At 41.6% G+C, this 19564-nt stretch overlaps 1 protein-coding gene across 6 annotated transcripts in view; it reads left to right on the top strand.

The window, feature by feature from the left end:
• The first annotated feature begins 1577 nt into the window (after positions 1-1577).
• The window catches only part of MANEA (mannosidase endo-alpha), a 47450-nt gene continuing 29463 nt past the window's right edge, over positions 1578-19564 (top strand). Inside the window, exons 1-3 of one of the 6 annotated variants that reach the window (XM_030198043.1) lie at positions 1578-1663; positions 14879-15004; positions 17845-18432. In XM_030198043.1, coding sequence (XP_030053903.1) covers positions 17886-18432 — 547 coding nt within the window. In that variant the 5' untranslated portion in view covers positions 1578-1663; positions 14879-15004; positions 17845-17885. Of the gene's footprint in view, positions 1664-1913; positions 1967-1991; positions 2144-2962; positions 2984-3114; positions 3138-14878; positions 15005-17844; positions 18433-19564 lie in introns of those variants that run through there. The other 5 variants (XM_030198042.1, XM_030198041.1, XM_030198039.1 and 2 more) reach the window with 5 other exon arrangements.

The raw sequence follows: 19564 nt of genomic DNA, 5'->3' as shown, positions 1-19564 counted from the left end.
ACTCACAAAGATGTTAAAAAGAGCCGGTCCAAGTGGATAGTCTTCACAATGAACTCCTTTTATTATTGACCAGATAGAGATAAGAGTTTTCAGTTTTGGCTATAGCCCATTTAGCTATGTTTAAACAAAGGAGATCTGTATGAAACAACATATTTATTTTTATTTTGACTTGTAAAACCATTTGTCTCTGAAACATGTTCAAACAGAAAAATTAATTTGTGTATCTAAAATGTAAACTTCTACAAAACAGATGAAGATGTGATTCCATGTGCCTCAATGAAAGGAGAGTTTAATTTTACTTCCATTTCATTTCAATATATTCTATCTTTGTAACACCAGGCTTCCCAAGGCAGATAACAACAACAGTTAAGATGAACCCATTAGGAAACAGGATGTCCTCATTGAAATTTGGCTATATGTATTGTATAGAACAGTGCAGAAAAATGAGCAGAAACTAGAGTTTATAAGTGCTGTTTCTACCAGGCCAGCTACAGTAATTTGTAAGCTGTTTTAGTGATATTCAATTTTTATTACATGATATTTATACCTAGATATGGGAAGCTTTCAAATAAATGTTTAAAAGCTATGGACCACGCATAGGCAGTCCGTTATTTCCAATAATCTTTTGCTATTGTTTTCAATAACATTTGCTATTGTTTTAGGTGAACCAGTGTGGCGGCAAGCCACCCCGCCTCCTGTTTTATCTAACTTCCTTGACCATAACAATAACCCTTCCTTAGAGACAATTTTCCCTTCAGCACGCCCAATCACTGTTTCCATTGTATCACAAACAGGGGCATAATCGAAAGAGAAGGGTGCCCATCTTTCGACATAAATCGGGAGATGGGCGTCCTTCTCTCAGCATCGCCCAAACCAGCATAATTGAAAGCCGATTTTGGGCATCCTCAACTGCTTCCAGTTGTGGCGTGTCGGCAGCGTAGCGAAGGTGGGACGGGGGCGTGGTTAAGAGTTGGGCGTCCTCGGCCGATAATGGAAAAAAGAAGGGCGTCCCTGACGAGCATTTGGCCGACTTTACTTGGTCTGGATGTCTGGATGGGGCATGGCTGAGGGCAGATCTATGAGTGACAGCCCAGCCTAGGAACAGTACAGGACTTCAGTGTTTCACTGGCACGGAGTGAGCTTCAGAACGTTGGAGGTGGGAATTATTTATATAGATTACTATTCTACCTATGAAAAGTTATCCCGTTGTTATACTTCCTCTGTGTACATCCATATGCTGCACAAGCCGGCATGTTTGAAAATATAAGTGGGATCAAATAAAAATGCTACCAGCAATAAAGAACGACAACGTAGATGCAGCAGCTCATAGGTTTGTTTGGTTTGTAATATGTGTACTTGAATGACGGCTGCGCGGAGGAGGGAAAACTGAGATTAACCAAAGTGGCTTCAACTTTATGACATCATCCCGATGTTTTCTTCAACCTCCTTGGGGGAGAGCGCGTTGAGCTGGAGGTGGGGCGGAGAGTTCCGTTGGCCCCGCCCCCTCGAGGTGCCAACAGTATATTAGGGAGGGACTAATGTTAGCCGCTCTCTCCTCCTTTTCCACAATAAGCTAGCTGAGTGGCAATGTGGCTTTAGGGACGGAGAGTTTAGTTGGCCCGGGCCCCTGATCCCTCCTCTTTCTTCTCGATGCATAAGCAACGTAAGGAGCTGAGGGTTCACTGGCTGTAAGCGTTATAACTGAGAACTCAGTTGACTCCTGGGCGGTGAGAGTTAAGTCAAGGAGGTTGCTGGGTTCAAGTGGTCTCTCTTCCTTCTCGAGAGGCTGGCTGGTTGTTTGTTACAAGGAGGTTTACCGTTAGGTTAAACTTCTTCGGTTTGATAGAGTTGGGGGCGGGGCTGAGAATTCAATTGGCTCCGCCTCCTCATGGTCCTGCCCTCCCCCTGTACTGGGGCTGGTCACGTGTTGTGTTGTGTTGTGTTCTTTCGGGTGTCTAGTTGGTTGGTATGTATTCTTGTTGTGTGTCCATGTGCGTTTTGGTGTGACTGTACCGGTGGTAGCTGCTAATTTGAGATCTTGATTTCTCATGGTATCATGTGGAATGGTGCCCTCTCGTTCCTGGTTCTTCATCCATTGAGGTATGGGGTAGAGAGGGTGTTTGGCTACGAGGTCATCGTTAAGGTGGGTCCTTCACATGCCTCCTGATGTCTATAAACAGCGGATTGTGCCTTTGTCATTTTGGTTTCCTTTTAGGCCCGTATTAAAATAACGAATCAGGACGGAGCCCGGATCTCGCCGATATCATGTGTTTTGTATTCTGGCCTCTTTCTGGCAAGCGTCTGAGTCTCCCTTTTTGCATTTGGTGCTCCTCTCCCAGTCCCAGCAATAAAATAAATAAAATCTAACCCCCCCCCCCCAATAAAAGGTTTGTTTTGTGGGGGAGGGGAAAGAGGTGGTGTGCAAAGGCTAGAAACCTTTAAGATTATATATACTTATGTTTTAAAAATCCATGCAGAGTGTTGCTGTTAATGATGTTTCTTATGGCATACAAGCTAGCCCAAAGGGAAGCTGCCTCCAAGAAGCTCTAAATGCTGATTTTATTGTGGAAGAAGAAAATAGGTTTTAGGTATCTTGTACTGGCTGGATAAAAGAAAGCTTGGCACAACCATGCTTGGAATACTTGTGATGCTTCTGGTTTGTGACATGTACATATACCCCTGGATTCTGTATATAGCACCCAAAGTTGTGTGCACAACTAAGTTAATGAGCTCTAATTGGGTGCTAACAGACAATTGATGATTGATTCTCATTAAAATTTGCTCGTGCATATTGATGCATGCAAGTCGATGAGGCACAGCAGGTGTATCTCAAAAGGGGGCATGGGCATGTCAGAGTGATCTGAAAAGTTGGTCACAGAATTAGAAAATATTGCCAAAACATTGCTAACTTGGGTGCTGGCATTTACACCAGGTTTCAGCATAAGTCCACACACACATGCATGTTGCAGGTGGACCTTTTCAGGTAAATATATACTTTGAAAACAGGGCTAAAATTCCTTGGGTTCCAGTCTGGTTACTTGCCTAAAATTCGGCACCTGTGACTAGTCTGGAATAAGGAGAACCACTGTAACAGAGAGGTGCTGATGGAGGTGAAAGGAAGGAAGTGCAAGACAAAAGTAAGAAAGTGGAAAAGAATCCAGGGGCTCTTATTCTAAGCTGCATTATGTTCTCCCGCAACTTAAAATAGTGTACTGTTGGATGCGCTCAGGCATCATACGGTAACTACCAAATGTGCACGTGCTAACTCCCTGCTTAAATTTTTTTTTTTTTTTTTTTTTTGAGGAGGTGTTGGGGTGGAGAATGGAGTGGAGGAGTGGCCTAGTGGTTAGGGTGGTGGACTTTGGTCCTGGGGAACTGAGGAACTGAGTTCAATTCCCACTTCAGGCTCAGGCAGCTCCTTGTGACTCTGGGCAAGTCACTTAACCCTCCATTGCCCCATGTAAGCCGCATTGAGCCTGCCATGAGTGGGAAAGCGCGGGGTACAAATGTAACAAAAAAAAAAAGGGCTTTCCTGCTTTTAAACAGCACAGGAATACCATTTGAGCCCTTACCACCTACAAAAGGGTGATAGTAATTGTGTGGTAATTTTTAATAGCTGCATGCTAATGGCAACATTCACACATGACCATTAATACAAAAATAGAAAATCACCCATTTTAGGGCTGCAGTAAAAGTGACCATAGAGCATGGGAAAGACCCAAGTAAGGGCACACTAAAACTGCTCTTTATTGCAGCTTAGTAAAAGGACTTCTCAGAGAAGGAGAGCAAAGAGTGGAAAGTAGGGGGGGGGGGGGGGGAGGAAAATCAACCATGGATAGTAAAATATGTGCTTTCCTGTTTAAAAAAAATATCTGTGCCCCTCAATTTCTTGACTGGTGCTTTAATTTTCTAAATGTTTTCCACACCAGTTGAAATAGATATCCAGAGAGGATAGTTGTTCCTGCAGAAAGTTAGGCCCGAAATGTGGAGTGGAGGAGTAACCTACTGGTTAGTGCAGCGGACTTTTATCCTGGGGAACTGGGTTCAGTTCACTGCAGCTTCTCGTGACTCTGTGCAAATCACTTAACCTTTTTAGCACTCGATAAAAATGCTAACACGCCTTTGTAAAAGGTGTCCTTAATGCAGGTACACTGGTATTAGGTGCATCCCTACTAATTATGCTTGACTGTAATATGGGGAAGGGAACTTGTGTCTGAGGAAACTAGGGGGAATGCTAAGTGTAGCCTTTGCACAATTATGACAATAATTTTTATAAAGAACTTAGGGGTCCTGTTACTAAGCTGCTGCAAAAAGTGGCCTGTGGTAATGTAGGCGAGTGTTTTTGGCGCACTGCGGGACAGTTTTTACTGCATCTGGGGGGGGGGGGGGGGGGAAATGGCATTTTTCAATGGGCCGGGAAAAGGGCCTATGGTAAAATTGAAACCAGCATGCTCCTATTTATGGCCTGAGCCCATAAACGCTACCCGTTGATCTAGCAGTAAGGGCTCATGTGCGATGATTGGTCAGTGCGCGCCAACTGCCGATTTAATGCTGAAAATGCCGTGCATAGTAGAAAATTTAAAAGAAAATTTGTCTCTGTGGTATGGGAGCATGCCAAATCTGAAATTACTGCTGTTAATTGAAACGCTGGCCACTGGTGATCACGGTCGGTTCGAACAGATTGTTTGAAGGAAGGGAAGAGACCTGGCAGCCAGAGCTAAGTTCTGTGTATTGAATTTTGGTTGCACTCATTCAGCGGGCTGTTTTTAAATGAAAGGAGTTTTTTGCCAATGATGAAGTCCTGCTCCTGCAAGTTGTAATGTACATCTAGGAGCTTCTCCAGGCTTTTCCTTCTTGAATACTCCCCATGTTTGCTTGCTGTTTATAAGCAGGGCCGCCGAGAGGGGGGGACAGGGGGGACAAAAGTCCCGGGGCCCGGGCCTCCAGGGGGGCCCGGTGCCGCCGCAGCCTGGCCCACCCTCTGTCGCCGCCTGGCCCGCCCTCCATCACTCCTAGAACTAACCTTAGCCTCTTTTCACTTCGCAGCAAGCAGCAGCAGGTCAGGCCACTCCTTCCTTCCATGTCCCGCCCTCGCCTGACGTAACGTCCGCGAGGGCAGGGCACGGAAGGAAGGAGGAGAGGTCTGCCCTGCCGCTGCTTGCTACGAAGTGAAAGAAGGCTTAAGGTTAGTTCCGAGGGCCCGGCCCGATAGTGGGTGGAGGGGGGCCCGGCGACCTTGGGTGGGTGGCGGGGGGGGGGGCCCGGCGACCTCGGGTGGGCGGGGCCCGGGGGCAGCCTTGTCCCGGGCCCGGCTCTGGCTCTCGGCGGCCCTGTTTATAAGAGAACCCCTGTGTTTTGTATTTTGCAAAGTTTTCAGCAGGCCAGTTTAGGACTCAACCCTTAAGATGTCATCCTCAGAAAGATATGCTAAAAAAAACATGTTAAACACCTAACATTGTGGCATGTATGACAATCGAGTCTCTACAGACTTTTTGTCCCTTTAATGTTGAAACGTCCTGCACTAATTTATCAGTAACACAATAACTAACTACATCTTATGAAGTTAGCACATGCATTAATATGATCCACATATTTAGATTAGTAGCTGTGCACAGTTTTTGTTTTGTTTGGATGAAATAACCCTGTTACTCATGCTTGTTGATCAGTAATGCAGGTATGAGCATTAACACTCTTTAATTAGTGTATAGGCTCCTTACTGCTTTTTGCTTCTGATTGTTTGCTTGTTTCTGCAGAAATCAAAAGCCCTAAGCAGCGGCTTGCTTTGATAAATGAAACTGAACAGATTTAAAACACATTTTCAAAGCAGTATTCAAGAGAATCTGGAGTTTATCTGAGCCCAGGTTATTTGTGATTTATGTGGTCTTGTATCCGGGAAAGAGCTGAAAAAGCTTCTTTTTTTTTTTAAGCCTCTAGGGAGGCACTCTGTGGATAATTAGTTTGTTTGCAAATGGAAGAGCACGCTAAGGACTAGTGAGCTAAATGAGATTGTTTGTTTATTAGGTTCTTCATATATCATCTTTAGTGTTCTTTCAGAAAGAGCATAAGGATGTGGGAACTGTGGCTGGCTTTATTTTTTTTTAAGACCTGCAGAATTAAAAATGGGCACCATTATTCCCAGGAATCCATCTCCATGAGACACTTCCCTGTATACAGATTTATAAAGATGATATATAAATGGATACATTGAATTACATTTGGAGGCATGACAAAAGTTGGGGGCTGAATATCTTTGACTGGGGTGACCATAGAGTTGGATTGAGGGAGAATGCTAGATGTACTGACAGTAATTAGATTTTAGCAAAGCCTTTGACATGGTTTCGCATTGTGTTGTGGTTATGTGTGCCATTCGTTAATAAACATATTAAAAAAAAAAGTGCCCTCGGGGTTAGGAAGGCGACAGAAGGTAGTGGTAAATGGAGCTCATTCTGAGGAAGGAGATGTGCTGCAAGATTTGGTTCTTGGGCTGGTTCTTTTTTTTTTTCCCCTTCCAATTTTTATTTTAGGATATTTGTACAAATACAAAAATAAGTCTAAAGGTTACTGTTGGGGTCTGCTTACGATTGTCACACATTAGACAATCGTATCCGTGAGAGCTTACACCAACTGGCTATTGCTGGAACACTTATGTCCTTGGGTTTTTCCTACACTAACAAAACAAATAATACTCAGAAGTGAAATAAACAGGTTATTCTGGAAACAAGTAAATAATGGCTCAAGCAGAGGCTTATAGGAAGTCTGAAATACAGAGAGACCCCTTTGTCTCCAACCTATTCACTGCCCGAAACTATCTTAGCACATCCCACTAACCAATCATATACCTTCTATCCCATCCACATCTGACTTCTATCAATTGTTAGTTCATACCCTAATTCTTATGCCTCCCCACCTGAGCCACCCACCTACTAGAAACCTCTCTCCCACCATACCGTCTGTCACAAATTCCATGCCTCCCTCCTCATGCTGTTTCAGCAGTTTTATTGTATCACATATCCAAACTGTAACTAAGTTATTTTTTGCTATACTAGCTAACCTGTGGCTGGCTAGCAGACTGTTCCCAACTTCCCATTTTCACTATCTAGATATAATATAGTTTCAAACTGTATAAAACACAGGAAATCTTGACCCAAAGATTAATAGAAATCTAAATATCTGATAAAGTTATCTTAATGACACTGGACCATTCTGTATTCATATCCTTATCTACTAAAAGCTTGTAACAAATTTCACAATCAATACATTCTTAAGCTGTCTTGTATAGTATCTGGCCCTAGATATGACCTTAACACTGGTCAGCAAAAATACAAAAAAAAACCCCCAGGTTTATTTTTCCATGCTTGTGATGCACCTCCTTCCCCAGGATCTTCCATAACCATCTCCACAAGCACACACATCTGTGTTTCAGTGAAGGGTCCACTTTTCCCATCACTTGCCCAGCAAATCTTTGCTAAATGCATAAACATGTTTTTAGGTCCAGTCTAGTCAGGAAGAGTGTGGGTCACATGGCTGTCCTTGCACAATTTCCCAAGGCCACCATTCAGCCTGATCTAGTTAGCAAGGATTGAAAACAGCTCACAGAATAATTAGGGGGGAGGGGATGAAATAAATCTTACAGGTAACCCTTTTTTTCATTATTCAGAGGGATGCTCTGAACATACAAACAGGAGTCCGAGCCCCTCCTCCCAAGTTCCCTCTATTACAAATACCATTGTAAAGGCAAAAGGCCATAAGTAACAGAAAAAAGTAGAAGTATAATTGAATTAACATGCATATAAAACATTATCAAGGAGAATGTTGATGCAATGGAAGAAGGGATAAAAAAGGGTTAGAAGAGATGAGAACAATAAGTATATTAATGAGAAAATAAGCAGAAGAAGACACTTGACAATAATTATCTAGAATTGACCATGTCTTATGAAACGACAATATTTGTCCCTTCTGCATGGCATAGTAAACAGGGGGGACAGTAAATTCTACCATTCAATTAAAAGAACGTTTAAGTTGTTTTTCCAGTTATAATTAAATGGATTGCAAGTGAAATCATTAGATTAAACAGTTTTGTATTTTGATGTGTAATGTCTAAACCAGGAGTGGAGGATTTCAAAATGTTGAACGATAATGTATTGGAAGGGGAAAATATTGTCTTATGTAGATTGTAGTAATGCAGCTGAAAAGGGATAACCTTACGGTTTTTGTCCAAAATAGATCCCATTCCTTTTTAGAAAAGAAGTCCAGTTCTTTTTCCCAATCAGAGGCGAGTGTTGAACAAGTGTTCAGTTTAGACAATTGTAAAAGCTTTTAGAGGCTGTTTTAGGGGGCCATAAGAGCTTGGCATAAACTGGAAAAATTTGAGGTAGACTTTAATCGAGCATCCAGTGATGGGTAAAGTTGACAAATAGTATGAGTAAGTTGATCCCAAAAGGCTTTGTGGGTAGAGGGAATGTTGTGAAGTTGACAATATTCCTGAATAAGATAAGCAATTGACAACAATTGGTTGGGAGTCCATATTGTAGCAAAAAAAAGTTTATGAAGTTCAGGATAGGATTTACATGGGAAACTGGAAATTATACCATATAGATGCATCTGTTGCTGACCACTTAAAATTTAACATACCACGCACCACTAGATTAATGGAACAAGAGGTGTTTTTCAATATAATAAGGTCATCAGAAAATCAAAACTTGTCCATAGTAGGAAGTAAATGTAGAGGTGTGGGGGTTACTTTACCTTGTTCAAGAATTACTCACCTAGGTAAATCTGAAGTGGAAGAGGATGAGTACCAATATTTGGCCTGAGAAATTTGAAAAGTTAGATGGTATTGCTTAAAATTGGGAAGATTCAGGCCACCTGAATTACAGGGGAGTTGTAACTTTTTGAGGGTGATACAGGGTGTGGAGGATTTCCATATAAATTTTGAAATTATTGAATTGTTTTTTTGTAAAAAGAGTCTTTGAATAAGATAGGGATCGTACTGGAAAAGTAATTTTTGGTGCTAACACCATCTTTAAAGCTTCAATCCTGTCTCGCCATGAGAGAAAAAGTGAGGTCCAGGAGTGTATGTGTCTTTAGCTATTTGTAAAATCACAGATTCATTAAGTTGTGTATCCTGTGGGGAAGTACTATGGTTTATACCTAAATATTTTAGTTTTTGCAGTTCACAAGTAAAGGGAAATTGGGTGTCTTGAGATTTTAAAACAGAGAGGGGCATGACTTTTGCATCCTGATGTGTTTGTGAATGAGTTAATACAGTCAAGTAAGGGGCCCTTTTACTAAGCTGCGGTAAAAGGGGGCCTGTATTAGCGTGTGTTTTGGGCACACATTGAGGCCCCCTTTTACCGCAGTGGATAAAAGGCTATCTTTTTTTGGTTGAAAAGAAATGGCCATGAGGTAAGTGAACCACTTGCCACGCTGCCATTTTGGGAGGGGAGCTCTTAATGCCACCCATTGAGGTGGCGGTAAGGGCTCCCACGCTAACCCAAAGGTGCACGCTGCCTGATTAGTACTGGGTAAGCACCAGCGCTACAAAAATAGAACGTATATAGTTTAAGACGTGGGGATATCAACTAAACATATTCTATATAGAGCGCCTAAGTCTAGGCACTGCTTACAGAATACACTTAAGTGGAAATTTTTACTGCAAGGATTAATTTTAGGTGCTTTTATATAGAATCTGGTCCAATATGTGGATTTTTCTATGGATATGGAGGAGATGGCCTCCTTAGTATTGTATTACAATTCTATTTGGCTCCAAGGAGTTTTTGGTAGGTTTTGTTTTCTTGGAAGTGCAAATATTTATTTACTAAAGATTTAATTTCTTGTTCAAGATTTTTTATAGTGGCCTTATAAGCATCCCACCAAATATTTATAGGATAGTCTTGTATGCTTTTATTATTGTATCAATAAATAAATCTTGCTAATGAGAAACCTCTAATCTTTAAATCCAGCAAAAAGTCCCATTTCTATCATGTTGAATGGAGGAAAAGACTTCAGATGCTCGGCTTACTGTTGTGTATTTTCAACTGTAACTGCTGTGCGAACTTCCTCATCAGTCATAAAAATCTCAGTTGAATAAATATTGTTAATTCTTTATTGATTGTTTTCTTTTTCTTATTTTTCTCTTGTCTTAATAAACTAATATTACAGACTAGTAAAACATGCCCGTTTCTTGCGGCAACGAAACGGGCGCTAGCACGGTTTCTGTCCGGACCTAACCCCCTTCGTACTCACCCCGTCGGCTTTCGTCCACCGTTGTTGCGGACCTCGGCACGCCACCGTCAATTTGCTGACATTGCTGCGCCCGGACCTCCCCCCTCCCTACTCACCCCGTCGGCTTTCGTCCGCCATTGTTGCAGACCTCGGCACGTCGCCACCGTCAATCTGCTGACATTGCTCCGCCCTCGATGTCATCATGTTTGATGCGAGGGCGGGGCCCCAACACAGTGTTTTTGGTGGCTTCACCACCATGAAGGCTTCGAACCGGAAGGAAGTGCCCAGAGGACCTGACAGTGACGTCAGTGTCCTCAGAACGTTGAGGGTGAGTTTTATTATATAGGATATCATCCATATCAGGAACACTAAGAGGGGCATAATTGAAAGGGACGTCCAAGTTTTGCTCAGGATGTCCTCACAAAATGTCTCGGTGGGGAAACCCGTATTATTGAAACAAAATGGACATCCATCTTTCGTTTCGATAATACGGTCGGGGACGCCCAAATCTTGACGTTTAGGTCATCCTTAGAGATGGTCGTCCCTAGACATGGTCGTTTCTGATTCTCGGCGATAATGGAAACCAAGGACGCCCATCTCAGAAACGAGCAAATTCAAGCCCTTTGGTTGTGGGAGGAGCCAGCATTCATAGTACACTGGTCCCCCTGACATGCCAGGACACCAACTGCACACCCTAGGGGGCACTGTGGTGGACTTCATAAATTGCTCCCAGGTACATAGCGGCCTTACCTTTTGTGCTGAGCCCCCCAATACCCACTACCCACAACTGTACACAACTACCATAGCCCTTAGGGGTGAAGGGGGGCACTTAGATGTGGGTACAGTGGATTTTGGAGGGCTCACATTTACCACCACAAGTGTAACAGGTAGGGGGGATGGGCCTGGTCTGCCTGCCTGAAGTGCACTGCACCCACTAAAACTGCTCAAGGGACCTGCATACTGCTGTGATGGCCCTGAGTATGATATTTGAGGCTGGCACAAAATATTTTTAAAGATGTTTTTTGAGGGTGGGAGGCAGTTAGTGAGGTTAGTGACCACTGGGGAAGTAAGGGGAGGTGATCCCTGATTCTCTCCGGTGGTCATCTGGTCAGTTCGGGCACCTTTATGTGCCTTGGTTGTAAGAAAAACAGGACCAGGTAAAGTCGTCCAAGTGCTCGTCAGGGACGCCCTTTTCTTTTCCCCATTATGGGTCGAGGACGCCCATGTGTTAGGCACGCCCAAGTCCTGCCTTCGCTACGCCTCTGACACAACCCCCATGAACTTTGGTCGTCCCTGCGACGGAAACCAGTTGGGGACATCCAAAATCGGCTTTTGATTATACCGATTTGGTCGACCCTGTGAGAAGGATGCCCATCTTCCAATTTGTGTCAAAAGATGGGTGTCCTTCTCTTTTGAAAATGAGTCTGTAAGGCTCAAGGACACTTACTTTAATTTTAGTGTGGCTCTCATCGTTTTGCTCCCCGAGGATTAAGAATGAATGTGGGTCCACAGGTCTTTAAAATGGACGATGAATTCATTAACAAATGGAATCATATTTTAAACCGATGTTCCTTGGACTTAATGCTTCTTATTATAGACAAAATTAAAAAGGAAATAAATAAAAAAAAATAAAGATCAAAGAAGAAATCTTACAATTGCAAATAACAGTGGGACAAGATCTATTTGAGAAACAACAGCGGGAGATTAAAGACAATATAGAAAAATTTAAAGATCAATTGCAAAAACAAAAGTTGAAGAAATTTTCAAGGGATGAGAATGATTGATTGTAAAACAAATAGAGTGCACCGTTGAGTGTATTCAACAGAAAGGGAAGATAGAGAACAGTCGAAAAAGAAAACTGAAGGTACTTCCAATAAATCTCCCTCTTCATCATCATCAGGATCGGGAAGGAATATAATTCCAGGCAGGATTTTTTTAGGATGAGGACCAGAGGCATAGAAGAATAGGAGGATGAAATTGAGGGGTCACAAAACACCCGCCCTTGAACGAGATCACAGGACAAGTGGAAGATATGATCTTCAGTTTGTCATCTAAAGAATTAACACTGACAGTATCAGTATTATTAAAGAAACTGTCTTTTGTACCCCAGAGTAAACGTCATTTTTTCCAATTTCTTATAGATGTGGTACGATTTATATGCTCATTGTCTTTAAAACTTTATTTCCATGATAAAGAACAAGGTTTTGATAGATCAATAAAAAAGAATAGGTCAACTTGGACTCCATCAGGGCACCCGTTATTAGCAACCTTTAAAAAATTGGTGTTGCAAGATGTATCATAAGACCACTAACAATCACAGTATTTTCAATCAATCTAAAGAAGAGCCAGAATTTAAACAATATACGTCAAGATCAATCAGTAATAATGAGGGCTGACAAAGGGGGAGTGCTATGTAGTAATTCTAGATAGAACATATTATGAAGATAAAATAGGGCAACAATTGAGTGATGTATCAACTACCTTTGCAGGAAGATCCCACACCCTTGTTAGCTGAATTTATTTATTTAGATTTTGCTCACACCTTTTTCAGTAGTAGCTCAAGGTGAGTTACATTCAGGTACTCTGGATATTTCTCTGTCCCAGGAGGGCTCACAATCTAAGTTTGTACCTGAGGCAATGGAGGGTTAAGTGACTTGCCCAAGATCACAAGGAGCAGCAGCGGGATTTGAACCGGCCACCTCTGTATTGATAGCAAGACCAGTGCTCCAACCACTTGGCCACTCCTCCACTCCAATTAAGAATGTGACAATAGAAGATTTAAATCAGGGCTTTCTAACAAAAAAAGAGTTTGCCTTTTTAAATAAGGAGCATCCAGTGGTGCCATTTATACTGTCTCCAAAATTCACAAAAATGCTAGATTTCTGCCTGGGAGATTGATAGTTTCCAACAGTTCAGTTTTTGAGCCTTTATCACAATATGTGGATTGGTTTTTACAGCAACTGGAAAAACCAAGTAGCTTGTATATTAAGGATACAACACAACTTCGATATAGAAGCAATACCTATGCATGATTTCCCCCTTTATAATAGTGAGTTTTGATGTAGTAGCCTTATATACTTCATTACCTCAACAGGATTGTTTGAAGGTTTTAGAGCACTGTTTGGATTTAAGACCAAGTCCCTACTTTGTTAAAGCAATATTCACCAAAGTCATCAAAAACAAAGAACTTTTTCATGTTTAATGAAAAATATTTCTTCAGAAATGGGGAGTAGCAATGGGAGCAATGTTAGCTCCATCAACAGCATGTCTTTATATGGCACAATTTGAGAATAAATGGATTAATAAAAATCAGTGGGTACAATACATTTATGCTTGGTACAGATATATCAGTGGTGTATTTGTACTGTGGAAAGGACATGAACAGCAACTTTATAATTTTCACATTTGGTTAAATCAATGTGATAAAGATATACAATTTACTTACAATGTTCCAAAGAACAAATATACACTAAAGGAATTGCATTATCAAAGTAATCATCCAATAACGGTCAGAGTTTACTGTTTTCTTAATATCAAGATTTCGGAGAAGTTGTAGTCATAAGGACAGTTTTAAAAATCAATCGAAGCTCTTTACATCTAAGTTCCGGATAAAAGGTTATCCTGATAAGATTTTGAAACAAGTGTATACGAGAGCAAAGTACAATTATAGGGAACTCTTTTAAATACTACCAGAGAAACAGAAGACCCCACAAATACACAAACCTGTGTTTTGAAATATACACAAGGTGCATCACAAGCAATGAAGAGAATTAAAGAATGCTGGAGAATAATTCAAACACATCCAGTTTTCAAGGATCATCAATTGAGAATAGCATATTTGGGGGGGGGGGGGGCATTTACAGAAATTTTACAAAATAATGTTTCCAGTGCAATGCAAAATGAAGAAATAAAGGGGAACTTGTTCATTTTGATAAATGAACCCGATTGATAATAGGTGATATGTAATCAAAGGACACACAGATTGTAATAGCAATCATGTAGTTTATATTTTGATATGCCCCTGTCCAAAGATATATGTGGGGAATACAATTAGATCTTTGAAACAACGGTTAAGTGAACATAATGCGTCTAAATGGCAGATGACGTTCAATGTGAGCAAGTGCAAAGTGATGCATGTGGGTATTATTAGGAAAGGGATGGAAAACAAAAATGAGGATATTATAATGCCATTGTATCGGTCCATGGTGCGACTGCACCTAGAGTATTGTGTTCAATTCTGGTCGCCGCACCTCAAAAAAGATATAGAGGAAGTAGAAAAGGTGCAGAGAAGGGCGACAAAGATAATTAAGGGGATGGGACAACTTTCCTATGAGGAAAGGCTAAAGTGGCTGGGGCTCTTCAGCTTGGAGAAAAAGCGGCTGAGGGGTGATATGATAGAGGTATATAAAATAATGAGTGGAGTGGAAAAGATAGATATGGAGCGTCTGTTTACACCTTCCAAAAGTACTAGGACAAGGGGGCATGCAATGAAACTGGAGTGCAGTAAGTTTAAAACGAGAGAAATATTTTCTTTGCTCAGCATGTAATTCGACTCTGGAATTTGTTGCCGGAGAATGTGGTTAAGGCAGTTAAGTGGTTAAGTGCTTATTTCTGATGGACATCCATAACATGTATTTCTGTCATCCTGAAACAGCACCGGGTACAGTAACTTCACAAACAGCCATGTACAGTTATGGCTACATGAGCCGCTAAGAAATATGTCGCATCTCTGTTTTGGATTATGAGAGGAATTCCTTAGATGGAAAATATTCATAAAAGGGTAAGTTTATTTTAATAATTTCAAGAGACTAAATTTGTATATGGGTGGGAGTCTATGAACAAAAAAAAAGAATCTGAAGGTTTTGGTAATTGGTGGCTTGAATTGAGGATCATGGGAAGTGATTCCCCCCCCCCCCCCCCCCCCCCCCGTTTCATCCAGGGAAAACAAGCCTTCCATTTTATATGAAATTTCCTAGGGATCACAGTGACATCAAATTACAAAGCAACCTAGGGCAGTGAAATTGCTTTCATTGGTCCTGGTGATGGTGTTTAATGGGTTCCCTGTAGTCCTTTCACAGAGCCAAGCAGGCAGCATAAGCCTCATGCCTTGCTCCTTGTCCATTCTCTTATGCTTTACCTTCATCTTGTTCTGTATAATGCACTTCTTTCAGCATGCTGCCAGGCAAGTGTTTAAGTGATATCATTTGGCCAGCTGTAGACTAGAGAATTTTTATGCACAGAGTTTCTGAAAACGATCGCATTTGAAAGTCTACATGCCTGCGTTCTTTCCCTCTCTCCACACAAATCCCGATTTGTAAAATTATCTCTTGTGACATTACTGTCAACAGATGACCCCCCCCCCCCCCGAGACTTAAGCTACATCAGGTGTCAGTGGGGCTCTCTCTTCCTGCTGTAGGCTTTCACTACTCTCTTAGAGCTATGTAATTAAGTGATGCTCAAATCTAGACCTGAAGGACCCCAAACATGTTCTTCATGGTAACCACAGAGCATGTTAACTTTTTTTTTTAGACCAAGTACTTTTTTTAAATGGTTTGAGAAGTAGCCTAGTGGTTAGTGCAGTGGTCTTTGATCCTAAGGAACTGAGTTCGATTCCCACTGCAGCTCCTTGTGGCTCTGGGCAAGTCACTTAACTCTCCATTGCCCCTGGTACAAATAAGTACCTGAATATACTATGTAAACCACTTTGAATGTAGTTGCAAAAACCACAGAAAGGCGGTATATCCAGTCCCATTTCCCTTTCCCAGTTTTGTGCAGTGCTTTGATGTTTTTGATGAAAGGTGGTCAATCATATTAAAAACCCTTAAATCTTAGCAGACTTAAAAAAATGTTTGGACAATTTCCTAAAAGAAAAGTTCATAAGACATTGTTAAGATGGACTTGGGAGAAAATCTACTTCTTATTTCTAGGATAAGCAGAATAAAATCTGTTTTACTCCTTTGCCAGGTACTTGTGACCTGGATTGGCCACTGTTAGAAACAGGATATTGGGCTTGTTGGACTGTCCCAGCATGGCGATGCCTGTGTTCTTATGAATATTTACTCTATGTAGCTTAAAAACAGCGTTAGTTTGGGGACTTTGAGGACCAAGGGTTTGAGAGCTAGTAACAGAACTTAAATCAGGAGACATTTAGGTGGTAATTCTATATCTGTCAGCCTGTATTTAGGTACCTACTGTATAAAGGATTGCAGGCATCTACTTTGCTTTATAGAATGCTGGCGTAATGGAAAAATACATACCTATAATTTTAAGAACAATAAATCACTTAGGGCCCTGTTTACTAAGCCACGCTGTAAAAGCGCAAAAATTTTAGCGTGCTAAATATTGGCACACAGTAACACTGGAAACACTGCTGCTCCTTGTGATCTTGGGCAAGTCACTTAACCCTCCATTGCCTTAGGTACAAACCTAGATTGTGAGCCCTCCTGGGAACAAGAAATATCCAGAGTACCTGAACGTAACTCACCTTGAGCTACTACTGAAAAAGGTGTGAGCAAAATCCAAATAAATAAATGGGTTTCTCTATCGCTGGTGCACCTACAGTGTGGCTTGGTAAACAGGGTCCTCAGAAAAGGGCACCAAAAGCTTCACAGTTTAGAATGAATGAATAAATCTCAAAATCCAAACCATATAAGTTTTTTAGGAACTCATTGTGGGTATAATCTGATTCATACTCCTTTATAGATTCAATGAATTAATTTCTTTTAAAAGGACTATCAGAAGTGGTAGATACAGATGTTAATATGCCGGTGCACCAGTATGCTCCAAACCGCTATACTCTTCATTGGTCTAGTCTTATTTTCAAATAAATAGTCTTAAAACTCTCATATCTCATTCTAAACTTGCCTTTTATATTATCGAAAACAATCATTGTATCGCAATAAATGCAAATTCTTATGTGCAAACTAAGCAGTTATCTTTTTAAAGATGAATGGACCAATGAAAATAAGAAATGACCAATGAAGAGTACAGTGGTTTATAATTTAAGGACAAGCACTTCATGCCAGCCATAGTGCTGGTATAAATTCTTGCGCCTAAATCCTAGAGATCTGCACGCAACTTACAGTATTCTGAAAGTTGCATGCGTCTGAGTCTTGCTCACACACCACCTATACATACGCCCATCTGTTGAAATGCACTACGTAAGATATGTGCATATTTAAGGAATAGAGTTTAGGACAGTGGTTCCTAAACCCGGTCCTTGAGACACCCCAGCCAGCCAGTCAGGTTTTCAGGATATCCACAATGAATATTCATGAGAGAGATCCTGAAAATCTGACTGGTTGGGGTGCCTCCAGGACTGGGTTTGAGAACCACTGGCTGAGGCAGAATTACAGCATTTATGACAATCAGCATGTAAATGTTAGCTCCCCTTTTATAGAGCTACCCCATTAGTGCTGTGTAAAGCTTCTGATCCTCTCTTCAGAGGCTGAATGTACATCTATGGAATACCATAACCCCCAGTAGACAGAATCTAAACTGAGAACTGGCACACTGTAGTGCAGATTTCCACCATGTCTCAAGAGTAGAGCAGAAGGTTTTTTTTCTGTTCAAAATTACTAATATGCCGCCTTTTCCCCTTTCGTCTTTCTTTTGACACAGTACATCTGGAAGTTCATTTTTTGACACAGAACCATGCCATCATGACAAGATTTCGAAGGAGAGCATGTATCGTATTGCTGTTGCTTGTTTTATTTGTTTGCTCCCTCATGATGGGTTTGAAGACATTAATGCCTAACACAGCTGCATTTGGAAATCCCTTTGGACTTGGACTCTTACCAGAGTTTCACCAACGGAATGCTGTGCTAGAAAGCAAACGTGATCCCCAGAGCAGTGCTGGGGACGAAGGAGCAATAACGCAAAAGAATTTTCACAACATTATTCGCAGTGGTTCAAAGGCAACTATGGCAACTCAAGTTAAGCTGGAAGACTTGCCACCTCCTAATTACGATTTCCACGTGTTTTATTACACTTGGTATGGTAATCCACGGTTTGATGGCAAATACATTCACTGGAACCACCCCCTGCTACAACACTGGGATGCAAAAATTGCTAACAGTTTTCCAAAGGGGAGACACGCTCCTCCAGATGATATCGGATCCAGCTTTTATCCTGAATTGGGGGCCTACAGTTCCAGGGACCCTTCTACTATAGAGACCCACATGAAGCAGATGCGCTCAGCTTCCATTGGTAAAATGTTTTCTAGTTCTTCTTCTGTCAGATAACCTTTTCTTATTTCTAGAACATTAGTCAATTGTGGGATATTCTAGAAGCATAGTTAACCTCCTTACTCGGGGTTACGGGTTTTTTCTTTTTCAGCTTGTTCCACTTGTAGTCTCCCTTCACAGTGGAATCGGAACAAATGGAGCGCCGCTGTGTTAGGCAGTATCAGTTTGCTTCAGTGTCATGGGTTTTATGCACCAAACGAATGGCCACACAACAATAAATTTAGAACATTCTAATTCTGCATTGAGGAGCCGATGCAGAAAGCTACCAAGTGTCAAAGTGCATGGTTACTGCAGGATGTATCCACATGTTTCCAGCTGCATTATGCAGAAAGGGGTTGAGCGTGGGAGGTAACTTGCACGGTACACGTAAGTACACACTGCATTAAAGTACATGCTAATGAGGCCATCAAGTATTCCTCCACACTGCATAGAAGGAAATGGTGACTTTTAATATGTGTACAATGCGAGAAATTTTTCATCCAATCTGGGACAGTATAGAAGGGTTGGTTCAGAAGACCTAGTGCCAGCTTTAGGAGTTTAAATAATTTTTTTGTCATTATTGTTGTGGTTGTCCTGGTCTTGCATTGTTCTAGTAAGTGGAACTGACGTTTCAGCCAACATGTTGTGGCTTTCTTCAGGGTATGCAAGGAGGTCTGCAGTTTATATGTATATTTGGCTGGGGTTTGAGGTGAATGGCTGCCTCAGGAAGGAAGGAGATTTCAGCAAACTGCAGTTCCTTGTCATCAAGCAGATGAAGCTATTACGTATGGGTTATGTCCATCAACCAGCAGGGGAGATAGAGAGCACTCAAACTTTCACAGTGCCCTCTTGGCCAGCTAGCTCCACTGCCTCTCCAGTATTCTCTATCTCCCCTAGCAGGGTGGCTGCAGCTTGTTCGAGCTCCAGAAAAATCTGCTGGGAGGTGGTTCCTGGCTTGCCAGTTGTTAACCGGGGTGTTGGAGGCTATAGCAGCCTCACTTTAAAGGCACATAGGTTAGCTCTTTCCCTGCCTTACCCATACCTCTGTGGATGTGGACATATTGCCTTGCTTTCCCTGTCCTTACCCACCAACAGTGAATGCAGGCATATAGGTT

The sequence above is a fragment of the Microcaecilia unicolor genome, chromosome 3 (genome assembly GCF_901765095.1).
Source record: "Microcaecilia unicolor chromosome 3, aMicUni1.1, whole genome shotgun sequence".
NCBI classification, from domain to species: domain Eukaryota; kingdom Metazoa; phylum Chordata; class Amphibia; order Gymnophiona; family Siphonopidae; genus Microcaecilia; species Microcaecilia unicolor.
The sequence above is the reverse complement of the archived record's forward strand: the minus strand, read 5'-3'. Positions and strand labels throughout refer to the sequence as shown.